This window comes from Chenopodium album, chromosome 13 (assembly GCF_948465745.1).
Source record: "Chenopodium album chromosome 13, dcCheAlbu1.1, whole genome shotgun sequence".
NCBI classification, from domain to species: Eukaryota; Viridiplantae; Streptophyta; class Magnoliopsida; order Caryophyllales; family Amaranthaceae; genus Chenopodium; species Chenopodium album.
The window spans coordinates 40,468,228-40,484,315 of NC_137846.1; the positions used below are offsets into that span (position 1 = coordinate 40,468,228).

The following is a 16,088-nucleotide window of genomic DNA, read 5'->3' on the forward strand; positions in this document are numbered from 1 at the left end:
GAGTTATTGTACCAAACTCATTTGGATCTCTAGTTGTTGTTCTTCTTCTTTCAAAATGTCCTCTAATTCTTTTGTTCTTCTTTGGCCTTCCTTTTGTTTTTGGTCGTTTTGGATCTTTTACTGTATTCTTTCTCTCTTCTTCTTCATCAAGCTCATGAATTTTTTCTTCATTTGTCTGGAACACTTTTCTTACAGATTTGTACATTTGTTCCAAAGCATCATCACATATTTTTGTTGCTTCTTCGTTCCCTTGACATATTGTTACAAGGTTGTAGAAATTCTTTGTTATTGATTGCCTCTAAGGAGTGTTTATTAATGAATGATCTGTAGTTGCATTTCCTAACAAAAAAAAATTACTATATTTTTGTCACGAATAAGATAATATTACTCAGGAATAAAAATATATATATATATCAGGAATAATATTATAATTGCCAGTAATAACAATATTTATATCAGGAATAAGATTAAAAAGTTGAGAATAAGATACGCTTACTCATGAATAAGATAAGCTTAGTCAGGAATAAGAATATAAATGTCAGGAATAAGATAAGTTTAGTCATGAATAAGATAATCTTAGTCACAAATAAGTCAAGAATAAGTTTTTAAATTTGTAAGGAATAAGATGATATTTGTCAGGGATAACATAACGTTAGTCAGGAATAACAATACTTGTATTGTTTTCTGTATGAGCCATAAGTTTTCTAACAGAAATAAGATTTTTGTCAGGAATAAAAATATTTTTAACATGATTAAGATTTTATTTGTCAGGAGTAAGATCAAAATTTTCAGTAAAAACAATATTGTTTTCTGCATGAGCCACAAGTGTTCTTGCATCATGAAAAGTTATAAAAATATGAAAATTTAATTTATTGCATTATGAAAAAGTCATACAAATTTGACTAAAGTCATATAAAACTGAAAAAGTATTTATTTGCATCATCAAAAAGTCATACAAATCTGAAAAAAAGTAATTTATTGCATCATCAAAGAGTCATAAAAATCTGACTAAAGTCATAATTTCTTCTGTTAAATTACATGTTAATTATTGTTGTTCATACATAACTGTTCTCTATTTAAAGGCTGTTTTAAATCAAGTTTTTTCTATAAAAAGACTTAAATTAACAACCTCTATTGTTTCTATATAAGGTTGAGTCTTATATCATTAACTTTGCATTTTTATATTTTTCTATGCAAATTTGGCAAAATGTTCTGTTAAGTTCAGATCAATTTATCGACTTAGTTTGGTAAATACATTAAGCTTTATACTTAAACATTTGTTTTGTGTTTTAGTAAATATTTAATGGTTTCATTCTTTTTTGTGTGTTTTTTTTTTATTTCAGCCGCTTCCTGCGGATTGGAAAGGTTTTCTTTTAAAATTCACAGGTCCAGTTAGAGTTTATTGTGGGAATAATGGCAGATTTTGGGAGGTTAGAGTGATAAGCGTACCACAAAATACAGGAAGTTATGGTGGTTGTTTTATTGATGATGCATGGACAAGCTTTGTATCATCCAATAATATTGTTGATGGAGAAAGATTGGATATTTATCATGATAATGATTCAAATTTTTACATTAGAGTTTTTAATGTTGATGGTAATGAGGGCTTCCTACTGAAGCAGAAAATGGTATTAATGTATAAGTTTATTTGTTAAGATTATGTTTGTAATAAATAAGTTTTTTTATCAGAAATAATAATATTTGTATCAGGTATAAGATTATATTTGTCATAATTAAATTGTTTTATCAGAAGTAACAATATCTGTATCAGGAAAAAGACTATATATGTCATGAATGATATTATATTTGTCAGGAATAAGTTCTTATAATCAGGAATAATAATTCTTTTATTTTATATTTAATTAAGGAAAAATTTTAAATTACCACCCATAAATGCAACCATTTTCGAACTAACCACCCGTTTAATTTTTTATTTTAAATTACCACCCTTTAAATTAAATAAATGCTCAGATTACCACTCATTTCAAAAATCCGATGGATTTTCCGTCTGTGGGCCCGACCTAATGCTTATTTTGACCCTTTTGACTGATTTTTTTCCCCGATTTTTCTCTTTAAAAATGCTCTCCTAACTTCAATTCACATTTTTCTCTTTGAAATTTGGTAGAATTTGGTAAAGGAAATGTGAATTAAAGTTTAGAGAACGTTTTTAAAAAGAAAAATTGGGGAAATAATCAGTCAAAAGGGTCAAAATAAGTGTTAGGTGGGGCCTATAGACGGAAAATCCATCGGATTTTTGAAATGGGTGGTAATTTGAGCAATTATTTAATTTAAGGGGTGGTAATTTAAAATAAAAATTTTAATGGGTGGTTAGTTCGAAAATGGTTACATTTTTGGGTGGTTATTTTAAAATTAACCTTTAATTAACAAATAATAAATTTTAAAATAACAAAGTATGTACGTGCCTAATTCATTTTCATCCCATATCATTAATTTAGCAAGCTTTGTCCAACGTTTCAGAACGTATCTCTCTGGTATAGCATGTGTAGGCGTCGCTCGAAGTGCGCCTACGTTAAAGCATGTGGTGAATATGCTTGGAACTCATAGGAAGTGGGAATTCACATATACGATTAGGGACAAGGAAAGTAGGGAGCCGCTAACAAGTTTTAAGGAACTTGTAAACCGTTCACGGATTATTTAAGGCAACCACGATTAAGGGACAACGAAAGGCAACAACGATTGACCTGTGAAGGTTACACCCCATTCATAATCTATAAGATTACTAACTCCATATGGTTCGGAACCACGAAAGGAGGATCGGGGATGATGGTACGAAGTGAGTCATGGAGTCACATTCGCCCGTATTGGCCTTTACTCGATTCTTATAGTGAAAAGTGATTCCTGCGATCTCAAAGGCATACAAACAAAATATTCAATTTGCTCCAAACTATTATTAAGCTAAATTGGTTTAATATTAATGCACCACATAATTCTAAAATATTAGTGATCACTTGATTAAACAATAAGATTAAAAAGGAACCTAAACCGGTTGTCCAAATTATCTTATTAGGCGTGATTTTCAATTACATATTCCCTTTAAACATGCAATATGGTGATCATAATAATAAAATAAGCATTAATATTGGAAGCAGTTTAACAATAATAGCGTTAGTCAAATCAAATATAAATTAACCTAATCATGATACTAGCAATATTAAAATAAAATAAGAGTAATTAAATTAATTAATTACTCACATTCCGCGTGTGCCATAAAATTGCTACATCATGAATAAATTGTTAGTAACTTCAATAAAAAAATATAAATCAAATGAAAATTAAATTAAATAAATGTAGATTTGATTTGGTCCAAATCCTCGGTTATTTATACCTTTCACGCCTTGGCTTAAGGACGGAACCTCAGGTTAAGTATGGACTCCTTGAGTGCTTAAGGGAAGAATGGTGTAATTAAGAATATAGGTTTAAGGCTTAGAATATGAGAGAGAGAGAGAGAAGAGAATGATTTTTGGTGTAAAAGAGAGGAAGGGAGAATGATTTTGTGCCCCGAACTATAGAAAGGAGGGGGGTATTTATAGAGGCAATGAGTAGGGGATCACACGGAACCCTAGAAAAGATAAAAAAAAACCCTAAAAAAAACACTGCCGCGACACGGCAAAGAATGTCGTGACACGACACAGTTTAGTGTGATGCGGTGCAATCTGGAGTGACGCGGGAAATAATTAACCTACGAAAGATAAAAACGCGTGAAGGGTTTACGCGAAGAAAACACGGAACAGCCCCGTGTCACGAAATGGGCACCGTGACATGGGAAATTGTACCATGACGCGGTGCAAAATCCTGTGGCGCGGCAACTATTCCCGTGACACGGTGGATTTTCACGGGGAAAAAAATGGGAAAGAGCATCGTGACACATTGGGAATTACCGTGTCACGGTACTTGACACCGTGTCATGGCACCAGGCACCGTGCCATGTCAGATTTTGCCGTGACACGGTGTTTTTACACTGTGCACGGTAATTCCAGTTTTGAAAGCATTTTTAAAACTATGATAACTTTTGATCCGTAACTCGGAATAAGGCATATAATATATCATTGAAAATCTTATCAAGTCTAATTTGCAACCCAATTGGAATCAGGTCAAAATCATTTGTATATTTTAATACATGGCCGTTTTAGTAGAAGGGTATCGGTTTTGGGCCGAGTTTAGTATTTTGCTCATATCTTTTTCGTTTTAAATCGGAATTGGGCTTATGATATATGGTTGGAAATCTTATTTCAAGTCCTAACCAAAAAAATAATAATTGGATCAAAATTATTAGGCCAAAAAATCAGTTTCTCTCGGTTTTGTGATGTGGACACGAAAAGAGGAAAACAAGTTATGGTTTAGGGAAATGAGCTAGGAAATGGATTGGTTTATGAAATGTATTGAATGGAAACATGGATTTAAGCACTCCAAATATTAAATACTCAACCCGACCAATAATGGCGGTGAAAGGTTGTTCATCATCGGGTTTGTTTTTGGGGAGACATTTTTAGGTGTCTACAGCATGTATGTTGTACATTTGCATTATCTTGAGGATGTGAAAGCACAACAATCCGGTCTCTGTGAAGCACATACAATAATACACAAACTCATGGTTTTGACTGTGATATATGACTTGATAGGTGTTCTTATAACCTTCATCAAGAGAAACATCAAAGAATTTGACATATTGCATTGAAGTGGGCTTTTCTCTTGCATATGCTCCTAGACTTGTATCAAATTCCAACTTAAAATCCTTGTATAAGTTTAGAGTATAAACTACAGCAGCATGTTTTAATATTTTTGTTGTTGTTTTTGGTTTCTCAGTAGTACATTTGAAGTTGTCACTCTTTTCAGTGCTTCTCTATCTTCTCACAGTAGCTTCAACTATGTGAAAGAACTCCAAAAGCTTAGTGGTTCTGTTGGCCTTAAATGAAATTGCTCTGTTTGTTACTTCTACTTTTTGAGATGAAAAAATTCCAGCAGAGAAAATGTCCTTGCTCAATGATGTGCACCATTTTTCTTGTAGCCCGAATAACCTATCAAACCATTCTTTTTTTCTAATCCATGCTTTTGAACCATCTTGTTCCAGCAATCTTCAAATTCAGATTCTGAATCACAACCACTTAAGAATTTGTGAAACATATTCTTGAATCCAGGATTGTTTTTTAAAGTTCCAAAGTGTGACACAAAATTCTTTTGCAAATGCCATAGACACAGTCTATGTCTTGAATTTGGATACACCTGCAACAATGATAGAACAATTAGATTATTTTATTTAGGATTTAACATTTTTAAGTCAGAAATATGATTATTATAATCAGGAATTAAGTTATATAGGTTAGAAATTAGCATGTTTTAGTCATGAATTTGACGATCTAAGTCAGGTGTTGTATTTTTGTTAGGGATTATAACATTTAAGTCAGATATTAGCATTTTATAGTCAGATATTAGATAAATCATGTTAGGTATTGATCTATTTTTGTCAGGCATAACAATATTTTAGTCAGGAATTAAATAGTCTTAGAGTTTACTTAGAGTGGTTGTGAATACTTAGAGTTTTGTATTTAACATTTTTAAGTCAGAAATAAGATTATTATAATTAGGAATTAAATAATATTAGTCAGGAATTAGCATGCTTTAGTCAGAAATTAGATAATTCATCTCAGGTATTGGTCTATTTTAGTCAGGCATAACAATCTCAGATAATATATGTCAGGTATTGGTCTATGTTTATCAAGCATAAAAATATTTTAGTCAGGAATTAAATAGTCTTAGAGCAAGTTTACTTAGTTGCGATGATTACTTAGTGTTTTGGATAAAGATATTTAGATTAAAGATATTTACTTAGAGTTTTGGATAAAGATAACTGAAATGTAATAATAAAGATATTTACTTAGAGTTTTGGATAAAGACAACAAAAATGTAATAATAAGAAATAGAAAAGTATGAAAAAAATAGTTGCACAATTAAACTCTTACTAAAAAAAACTCTCTCGGAACTGAGAGCCTCTCTCTCTAGAAGAATACTAGAGCCTTACCCACCACCGTTACTCACCGCCTTCTCTTTCTTCCACCCATCAACAACTAAAATCAATTAAACCAAGGAATCGTAGTTTTTACAACTTTTCGATCGAAAACCCCAATTTTATTAAACGGATTGGTGGTGCTTTTCCCCGCCCATCTTAGTGTTTGCTGCCGCTTCTAGCTAGTCATCGGCAGCCCTCCAAGTTCACAGGAGACACACCCATACCTCCTGCGACGGTGTTTTTTTTTTGTTAGTTTCCTTCCCTTGTTCACTTGTGATGTCACATAACCAATCTCCCAATCTCTCGATGACGAGCTCCTCTGTAAGTAATTTCCAAAACCCTCACAAAACAAGGACTTATATCTCTCAAACTACAGTACTCCTTCCTGCCTCCCAACAGCATCTTGTGTTTGGTAAATTTTTAGACAATCGAAGTTTCTCGGAACGTCGTATTCAACAATGGGTTTCTACTCACTGGATTAAATTTGGGGAAATTTCAGTACAAAAGCACAAGAATATATTCCTGTTCCTATGTGAAGATGCCCGTGACAGGGATGCTTTGGTGGAGCAGGGGTCAGCCGCTTACCAGGCTGCGTTCTTGATCTTCAAGCCTTGGAGGCAGGGTGAATCCTTCCGGGATATCAGATTTGTTGACGCTCCTATATGGGTTCATCTTGATGAGGTACCTTTGAATTTATGCGAGTTTAATGTGGTTAAACCAATGCTTGATTTGGCTGGTACCATTTTGTGTACTGATGATCCTCATTTGGGATCGATTAGGTGCTCAATTAGAGTTAAACTCCAAATTCATGTTTTTGATCTGTTATTGCCAGGAGTATACTTGGACCTTGGCAACTCTGAGTTTAAGTGGATTAATTTTAGATATGAAAATACGTTTATTTTGTGCTCGAGGTGTAATAGAGTTGGTCATAAGAAGAATTCTTCCACTTATACTCCTAATTTGTGGACTCATTTTTTGGCAAATAAGAATGGGTTACGTATGTTGGATACTCATCTTGCCCGCAATCTCTCAAATTTTAATATTGGACTGAAAATATTTGAGAAATTCTGAACAACCAGTTTAAATCTTCTAAATATTTTCAAAAGAATCAACCCACCCCAACATCCCACAAACTACCAGGAAAGCCTGTCAAAAAAACGACCTCTTGCATGTAGTACTTCATCCCTCTCACCTTTGAAGAAGAGGAAGTTCGGCTTGGCACCAATACAGCACCTTAGTCTCGCTCCAACATAACCTAGCCAAACACCGAACCAAACTCCAACCCACAAAAAACCCCTACCCAATAAAACAAGAAACCAACATTGTTCTAGCTCCTTTCAACATAGTAAAAAGAAGCAACGAGGGCTTCAGGGTAGGATAAGAGCTGTTTCATTCTCTTCAAAGAGTCTTTCTAACTCCAACTTTCCGTGTAACCCAAAACAATCCGGTCTGGTGAAGGTAGCAAACACCCCAGGACTCCAATATGAAGTCGGAATACAAAGATCCTATCATCTTAAGCAACCAAAGCCCCCTTTTAAGAAATCCATCTTTAAAGGTAAATTTAGGACCTCTCTTTTATCCTATCTAAAGCTTCAAGGCGTCTCTACTTCTTGCTTGCCTAGCAAAGTGTTTAACAAAGGAATAAGGAGGGGACAAGAATTGGGTTGAGAATGGGGACCGAGATTTATGTTTGATCTTCACACATATCTGGATGGCACTTCAAGCGTTCCTTCTTTTCTTTTTGAAAGACGGAAAAATCATGACACTTCGGTTGATAACTCTGATATGGGGTCGGTGGCTCCCCCATTTGGGCCACCCGGTATACAATGAAATTTGGATCTTGGAACTGTAGGGGTCTAGGGCAGGCGGACTCCCCTAAAGTTCCATATATTAGATCTTTGGTCCGCTCTTGTAGTTTAGATGTTATGTTTTTAATGGAGACTATGGTATCTGTAAATTCTGCTACACAACAGTTGTCTGCTATGTCCTTTTCAGGATATTGTGGTTCAGATGCCGAAGGTTTGAGCGGTGGTTTGTTTTTGATGTGGTTTTCTCCTCTTCAATTAGTTCCTATTGTGATAACCCCAAATTTCATTTTCTGTAAAATAGTTCTGGGTTCTGATACAAAATTTATAGTTTTTGTGTACGGTGCCCCCCATGTTGGTGATCGACCTCAAATTTGGTCAGCCCTTTCGGACATTATGGATTCAACTCCAAATTTGGTGTTACTTGGGGATTTTCACCAGGTTGAATTTATAACGGATAAAGTGGGTGGATGTCCTTCTATTCCTGGACGATATGATTTCATAGACTGGCGTTTACATTCTGGGTTACTCGAGGTTCAGTTTTCTGGTCCACGGTTTACTTGGACAAATAATCGGACAGATTCGGACCCTATTTTTGAGAGGATCGACAGAGCATATGCCACTTCATCTTGGTTGGAAGATCACCCGGATACTTCTGTCTCTCATCAGCCTATTTTGTTTTCGGATCATGCTGCTATCATTCTATCAGATTCGATTACTCTAGATAGGCTGAGACGTCCATATCGTATTGAAAATTGGTGTTTAACAGCGACGGAGGTTCATTCCATTATAGTTTCGTCTCTGTCTCAATTTGTTGCTGGGTCACCGATGTTTTCTCTGGCTAAAAAGCTTGCTTTGCTTAAGGATCGGCTACTCGCTTGGTGTACTTCTAATAAAAAGGTTTGGGGAATCAATTGGAAGTCTTTGGCCATGGAGATAAATCAGGAAGAGTTTAATTTGGCTAGTCGTGTTGATCGTTGCCTTTTTATCACCAAAAAGGAGGAGAAGCTAGCAGCAGTTCATGCAGCTTTTCAATATTGGAGACAACGCGCTAAAATTCGATGGGATGCTTTAGGGGAAGTTCATTCAAAAGTTCTTTTCTCTTTGGTTCAGGCCCGTCGACGTCGGAATTTTATTCACTGTCTCAAGGATTCAGGAGGACTGTGGGTTTCGGATCAGGCAGGGGTTTGGTCTATAGTGTTTTCATTTTATAGCGATCTGTACAACCCAGTCCAGCCTTCTTCGATTCCAGATAATTCCTGGTGGGATCAGTTACATTTGGCTTCTCTCTCTGTTACTCAACAGCAACAGTTGATGCTTCCTTTTTCCGCAGAGGAGATTCGGGATTCTATGTTTGCCATTGACGACAATAAGACTCCAGGTCCAGATGGTTTTCCAGCGGCTTTCTTCAAAGCTCATTGGCAAAATGTGGGCACGTTTGTTATCTCTGTAGTCCAATACTTTTTTGCTCACGGTTATATGTTGAAAGATTGGAATCGTACCTTCATTGTCCTGCTTCCTAAGGTGGACAATCCGGAATTGGTCTCTCAGTTTCGGCCAATAGGATTATGCAACGTTCTCTATAAATGAATTGCCAAGTGTCTTACGAGCCAACTCCGCCATGTTTTGCCTTCTCTGGTGTCAGATTTCCAGAATGCCTTTGTTCCAGGAAGATTGATGTCAGATAGTAGTTTACTCGCACATGAGGTTCTGTCTTTTATGAATGCCTCTAAGGCGCGTAAACGGTTTTATGCGGCTCTTAAGCTCGACATGAATAAGGCCTATGATCGGGTTAGTTGGACCTTTCTAACTCGTACTCTTCGGGCTTTTGGCTTTCCCCCGTATTGGGTTCATATCATTCATCAGTGTATCTCCACAGTATCTTATCAAGTTCTAGTAAATGGTAGTCCTTCATCTTCCTTTCAGCCTCATTGTGGCTTGAGGCAAGGTGATCCTCTCTCGTCGTATCTTTTCGTTCTCTGCATGGAAGTGTTCTCAGCTATGATGCGACGCGCTGAGGATTTGTCTCATATTCAAGGTATCCGTATCTCGAGAGGAGCTCCATCTATCTCGCACTTGTTTTTTGCGGATGATTCCTTGTTGTTCTTTCAGATTTCGCCTGCAGCTTGTGAACAAATTCTGCAGGTTGTCCAGCAGTTTTGTGCTATGTCAGGCCAAATGGTTAATCTTCAGAAATCCTTTGTCAAGTTCAGTCCTAATACTCCTTCCGATTATCGGGATTACTTGGCTCGATGCTTGACTCTCAAGCAGCATCCTTCTCTCGGTTCTTATCTGGGTGTACCAGTTGATTTGGGTCGTTCCAAGGTTATGGCATTTTAGTTTTTGGTAGACAAGGTCTTTGATCGCCTCGCTCAGTTTGGCTCCTTCCATCTTTCGGCTGCGGCAAAATTGGTTATCATTAATTCGGTGTTGGTGGCTTCTTTTAATCATATCTTGTCTGTTTTCAAGATTCCGGCTTCGATTTGTCACCGAATAGATAGTATGCTGGCTCGATTTTGGTGGAGGTCGTCTTCTTCCTCCCGGGGTATGGCTTTTAGGTCGGCCTCGCTTTTGCACCTTCCTAAAGGAATGGGAGGTCTGGGTCTCCGCAATATGGCTCTTGTTAACCAGGCGTTGTTGGCTCGACAACGGTGGCGCATTTATCAGCACCCTCAGCTGCTTCTTTCTAGATTTTTAAGCGCAAAGTATCCTGCTCTTCGTTTTTTGGGAGCAGCACCGGCCTCTCGCTGCTCTTGGGGTTGTCGAGGACTGTTAGAAGGTCAGTTGGTTTTGCAGAAGGGTTTAACTTGGAAGATTGGCTCCGGTTCCCGGGTTCGGCTCCTTGATGACGATTGGGTTCCCGGAGGATTGACTCTTAAGCCTTCGGTCTCTGACTCGGAAGTTCCGACTCATGTTTCCTCCATTATTATTTCGCGCTCCGGCGCGTGGGACACTACTAAGATTCATCATCTTTTTTATGATCACTCAGCTCAGCGCATTCTGGCGCTTGAAAGACCGCATCGTCCCATGGACGATTTTGTGTACGGGAAGTTTTCTAGGGACGGTCGCTTTTCGACAAAATCAGCCTATTCGTTGCTAGTCCGACAATCGGTGGTCTCGATTATCAGCTCTCCAGCTCCTGATTTATGGTGGAAAGGTTTTTGGGGTCTCCCTCTCCTCCCTCGGTTTAAGTTGTTTAGTTGGAAGTTACTCCATGATGCTCTACCTTTACTGGAAACATTATCTTCTAGGGGTCTTCCGGTTAATCCAGTCTGTATTTTCTGCCGTTCCGCTCCAGAGACGATCTCTCATCTTTTTCGTGACTGTCCTTTTATTCGTCCTCTTTGGGGTTCATCTATTCTATCATTGAATGGAACATCGCAGGGTACTCCTCTCTTTTCTGATTGGGTTGTGGCAATGATCTCGTCATTTAGACAGGCCAAGGATTTTGTTTGATTATGTTCTTTTATTTCCTTTCTTTGGGCAATTTAGCTTACTCAAAATCAGTGTCTTTTTCGTCATGCTGTGTGGTCACCAGGCTTGATACAGCATTTAGCTCAGGATTGGACTACTCGGGCAATTCAGGCTCAGGGTTTTCAACATCATCTTTTGTCCTTCTCCAGGCGTACACCAGTTCCAATTCACGATGTGAGAACTCTGTGTCTGCGAGGAACAACCTCGGATCCGATCGACCATTGTCTGTGTTGTGATGGGGCTTGGCTTTGTTGGGATAACTGTGCTGGCACAGGCTGGGTTTTTCGAGAGATTGATTCGGATGTTGTCCTAGCTGGTGGTGCTCGAGCTAGTCGAGCCGTCTCTGCCCTTCAAGCAGAGTTGCAGGCTTGTTTGTGGGGCCTTCATATGGCTATCCGCCAGGGTTTTTTTCGCCTTCTCATTTACACGGACTGCGGTCAGTTAGTCTCCTTGCTTCAACGTCATAACTCCTCGGATATTTCTTGCCTCTAGTTGTTTCAGGAGATTAAGGAGATTCTCCCTCGGCTCTCTGCATGTCAAATTCGTAAAGTCCCTCGTCAGTGGGTGGCTCCTACGCATTGGTTGGTTGTTAGGGCTCGAGATCGTCATTTTCTTTTATAGTCTTTTAGTTAGGTTTTGCTTTTGGTTTGTTAGTGTTCTTTGTCAAAAAAAAAAAAAAAAAAAAAAAAAAAAAAAAAAAAAAAGAAATAGAAAAGTAATTAAAAAGTTTTTTTTTTAATATTTTTTATTTGTGTATAAAACCATTATTTTCTCACACATTTTGCATGTTTGTGTTCTTGTATATTCTCTCTCCTAAAATAAACTTTTTTTTTTCTTTATTGCTCAAATATGGAAAACAATTCTCAGTCTTCTACTTCATCAAACGAGCTAGAGGAAAATGTTATTGACAACTTTGAAAAAATATTAAGTGATCTATTTGAAAGAAGAGATAAAGTGAAGGATGGACTAATGAAGCTCTATGAAAAAGTGGGTAAAAAAATGAAATCGAATAACTGAGGAAGAGAAAGAGGGCACATGAGAAATTCCAAGAAGCACAAAACAAAAAAAAAAATAAATAAATAAATAAGAAAGAGGAAGATCAACAAAAGAAGGAACAGAAAGAAGAAAAAGAAGACCAAAGAAAAAACAAGTTTAAAATCTCAAGAAGAAGATTAAGATTCTAGGGGTTTTTTTTTTCTCTTAACTTCTAAGGTCATTCAATATCATTAAAATATATGAAAAAAATGATATGTAATAATTAAAATTTCCAAATATATTATATTTTATGATATATTTCTTCATTTCGCTGATGTGATTATCAAATATATGAAATCTGTAGCCTATATATTACTTAGTATTTATTTAGTATCGTACTTTAATTTAATTTTGTTTTGTTGGTTTACATCTTTTTTAGTTTAAATTGGTATGTTTGATTTCATGAATTATATTATTTTAGTCATGTATTGGTTTTTTTTTATTCAGAAATTAAATTATGATAGTCAGGCTTAAATAGTTTTTCATCAGGAATTAGTATATTTTAGTCAGGAATTAGATTTAATTTGTCATGTAATGGTTTATTTTTGCCAGAAATTAGATTACACTAACTTACTTATACTACAATATTTTATATTAGGGGTAAGTATAATACGTGGACAAATTAAAAGCCAGGAAATGATGAATTGATTTATTGAGAATAAAATTACTAAGGGAAGCGCGTAAAAATGACTGATTTAAGTTAAGTGAGTATTAAAAAAATCATTTTTCCCAAAAAATCTAGCCACCCTTTCATATTTCTCTCCTGTACTTTAAGAAAACCATCCATTTCCAGAGCTTCAACAAAGGCGATTTAGTAGTTTCTTATTCAATTTCTATTCAAATTCAACTAAATTGCAAGGTACATTGCTTTCTCTACTATTTTTATTGTTTTATTATTGAAATTGTGTTGAAAATATTATTGGTATTGTAGGGTTTAGAGTGCTATGATGATCATCAATTTTTTTGTGTAGTCATACAAAAAGTGTTATAATGTGTGGAATTTATGTATTTTGTTAGTTTTGATCGAATTTTCAGCTTTGTTACTCAAGTAATTTGATGCTTAGAATTGGCTGATGTTCATTGTTAGTATTTTTGAAAATAGAGTATTTTTTGGTTTGAATTATTTTAAATTGTGGTTGTGTTAACACCATGATTATTGGGTGTTTTGTTAGGGTAAATGGATCCAGTAGACAACCCTCACTATATGGCTGCTCTAGAGGATTCCCCACATGCTTTATCTATTCCTGAAATCTTATGCATGTATATCTTTCCTAAGTGCACCCCTCGAGCCAAGCTATGTGCAATTGCGTGTGTAAGAATTGGAATGATCTGTGGTTTTGGAAAGCCTGGATTCCTGATGTTGTTAGAGCTAGACAGGCCAATGAAAGGTGGTGGATTGCAACTGATATTATGAGGCATAATGGGTATGGCTTTCATAATTCGATGGTTCAAGATTGGGCTGAGTTTCTGGATGGTTTGCAATGGTTATTTAGGGATGAGGAAGACATGTGGAGCAAGAAAAGGAAGAGGGAGGAAGCTATTCAACCTGGTGGGCAGCTGAAGAAGATTAGGCTAGAGTAGTGATGTAGGTAGGGGTAGGTGAATTGCCCTATAAGTTGGTTTTTGGGTAGCTAAAGGGCAGTCTTTTGGGTAGCAACTGACTTTAACTAATTAATGTATGGAATTTTTTGCTCTTGTCATAGTTTAGTGTGACAGTGTCCTTTTTTTTTTGTAAGGCAATGTCACAACTATGACAAATGTTGTGACATTGTCAACTGACTTAATTGACAATCATTAATGAAATAAAGAAATTGAAGTAAGGCCCTATTCTTTTGAGCTTCTGGGCAGAGCAGAGCAGAGCAGGGGCCAGCAGAGCAGAGCAGATTAAATTCCAGCAGAGTAGAGCAGAGCAGATTTCAGGATAGCAGAGCAGAGTCGAGCTGAGCCGAGCCGAGGCGAGCAGAGCAGAGCAGATTTCAACATTATTATTATTATTATTATTATTATTATTATTATTATTATTATTATTATTATTATTATTATATTATTATTATTATTAAGTGCATATACCATTGATTTAGGTGAGTGAAAACATAAATAAATGAGTATCATATTTAACATATGTTAATAGGATAGAGATAAAAGACAGCCGTTTACTTATATTCATTTCACAAAAAATTTTAAAATCTTAATCATATATTTTTAACCCTCAAAAAAAAAATATACAAAGTACTACTTGAAAACAACCTCCTTTTTTTTAATTCATAAATTGTATGGAAAGATTTGAAAAATAATTCAACTCAATGAACTAACAATCAATACCCACATTAAATGTTTCTATACATTTTGATTCTAATATCAAATGTTGATAAAAAAAATTGTCATTAATTGTTATTATTATTATTTATTTATTGAAAGAATTGTTATAATTATTAGAAATTATTAATTAATAGTATTATTAAATATTAATTCTTAATAGTTTGAATTATTAAATACTAGATGAAGCCCGTGCGATGCACGGTTTGTTTGAATTTTTAAAAATATATTTTTTTTTATGTATGTGCTAAAATTTGTTTTATATTTAGATAAAATTCATAATATCAAAAGATAATTCTTTATATTTAATTAATTTAAACTTAAAAATCTCATTTGACAATCTTGCTTACATGGCATTTGAATTATTTTATTTTCAAAGAAATTAATAATCTCTTATTTTATAGGCTACAATTAAAATTTATAATCCTACGTGGCACGTTAAGAAAATTAAATCCTATATGGCTCTCTAAAAACTCGGGAAAAAAACTCCCCTTTATATATATATATAAATATATATATATATATATATATATATATATATATATATATATATATATATATATATAAGATTATTATTGATAATTCTTATTACTAGTTATTATTATGATTAATAAATATTAATTATTATTATTAATATTAATAATTATTATAATTATTTAAAATAATAAATTATTATCATCAATACAATATTAATTATTATTATTGAATATTAATTATTATTGTTATTATTAATTATTATTTGAAAATAGAGCAGAGCAAAGCAGAGCAGAGCAGATTTCTTTTGAACAGAGCAGAGCAGAGCAGATTTGATCAGAGCAGAGCAAAGCCGAGTAGAGCAGAACAGCTCTAAAGAACGGGGCCTTATTTGGACTGAATTTTTTGTGTTGGTTTATATTCTATATCTTGTTATTGTTTATTCTTATTTGTGCATAATTGTGGTGAATGGAAAAACACCCCTGATTTGGAGTATGTTGATGGTAAAGTTAGAATATTTGATGAACTTCCTTCTGACTTTAATGTGGCTGGGTTGAAAAGGGTACATTATTGTGATCCTAGTAAGACACTTGTTAAAATACTTGATTTGTACACTGAGCATGAAGTTGATGAAAGTGATGTTGGGAGTGTGTTTAAAACTGCAAGGGGCATTTGATGAGTGACATTTATGTCACTCCTAGGATAGTGTTTATGCCTTGTTTTAGCTTGTCTTAGGGTGTTTTGTAGTTGTTTTGTTCAAATAATGCGTGCATACATGTCTCGATGTATTTTTAATGAAATCGCGTATATTGTTGAATGCTTGCCTTCATTGCGTGTTTGCACCGTTCCCTATACCTTATTGCTTCCCTTGGTGTTTGTGCTTAGGTATTTGAAGTCTTGGATTGCAAAGAAGAAGCCAAGGAAGCATGAGAGAAGAATCGAAGAAAGCAAGGTGCAAG

The 16,088-nt window shown here is 35.2% G+C and overlaps 1 protein-coding gene across 1 annotated transcript; it reads left to right on the plus strand.

Annotated features, from left to right (window-relative positions):
• Positions 1-9,507: 9,507 nt before the first annotated feature.
• LOC145575505 (uncharacterized) lies at positions 9,508-13,920 on the plus strand. Its single transcript, XM_081633368.1, has 4 exons — positions 9,508-10,155; positions 10,300-11,215; positions 11,369-11,740; positions 13,616-13,920. Exons 1-4 carry the CDS (start codon positions 9,508-9,510, stop codon positions 13,918-13,920), a joined length of 2,241 nt encoding a protein of 746 aa, XP_081489494.1.
• The last annotated feature ends 2,168 nt before the right edge of the window (positions 13,921-16,088 follow it).

Coding starts and splice junctions, on each gene's coding strand:
- LOC145575505 (XM_081633368.1), top strand. CDS start 9,508: ATGTCAGATAGTAGTTTACTCGCACATGAGGTTCTGTCTTTTATGAAT. Junction 10,156..10,299: donor TTGATTTGGGTCGTTCCAAG/GTTATGGCATTT, acceptor TCTGTTTTCAAG/ATTCCGGCTTCGATTTGTCA. Junction 11,216..11,368: donor ATTGAATGGAACATCGCAGG/GTACTCCTCTCT, acceptor TGTGGTCACCAG/GCTTGATACAGCATTTAGCT.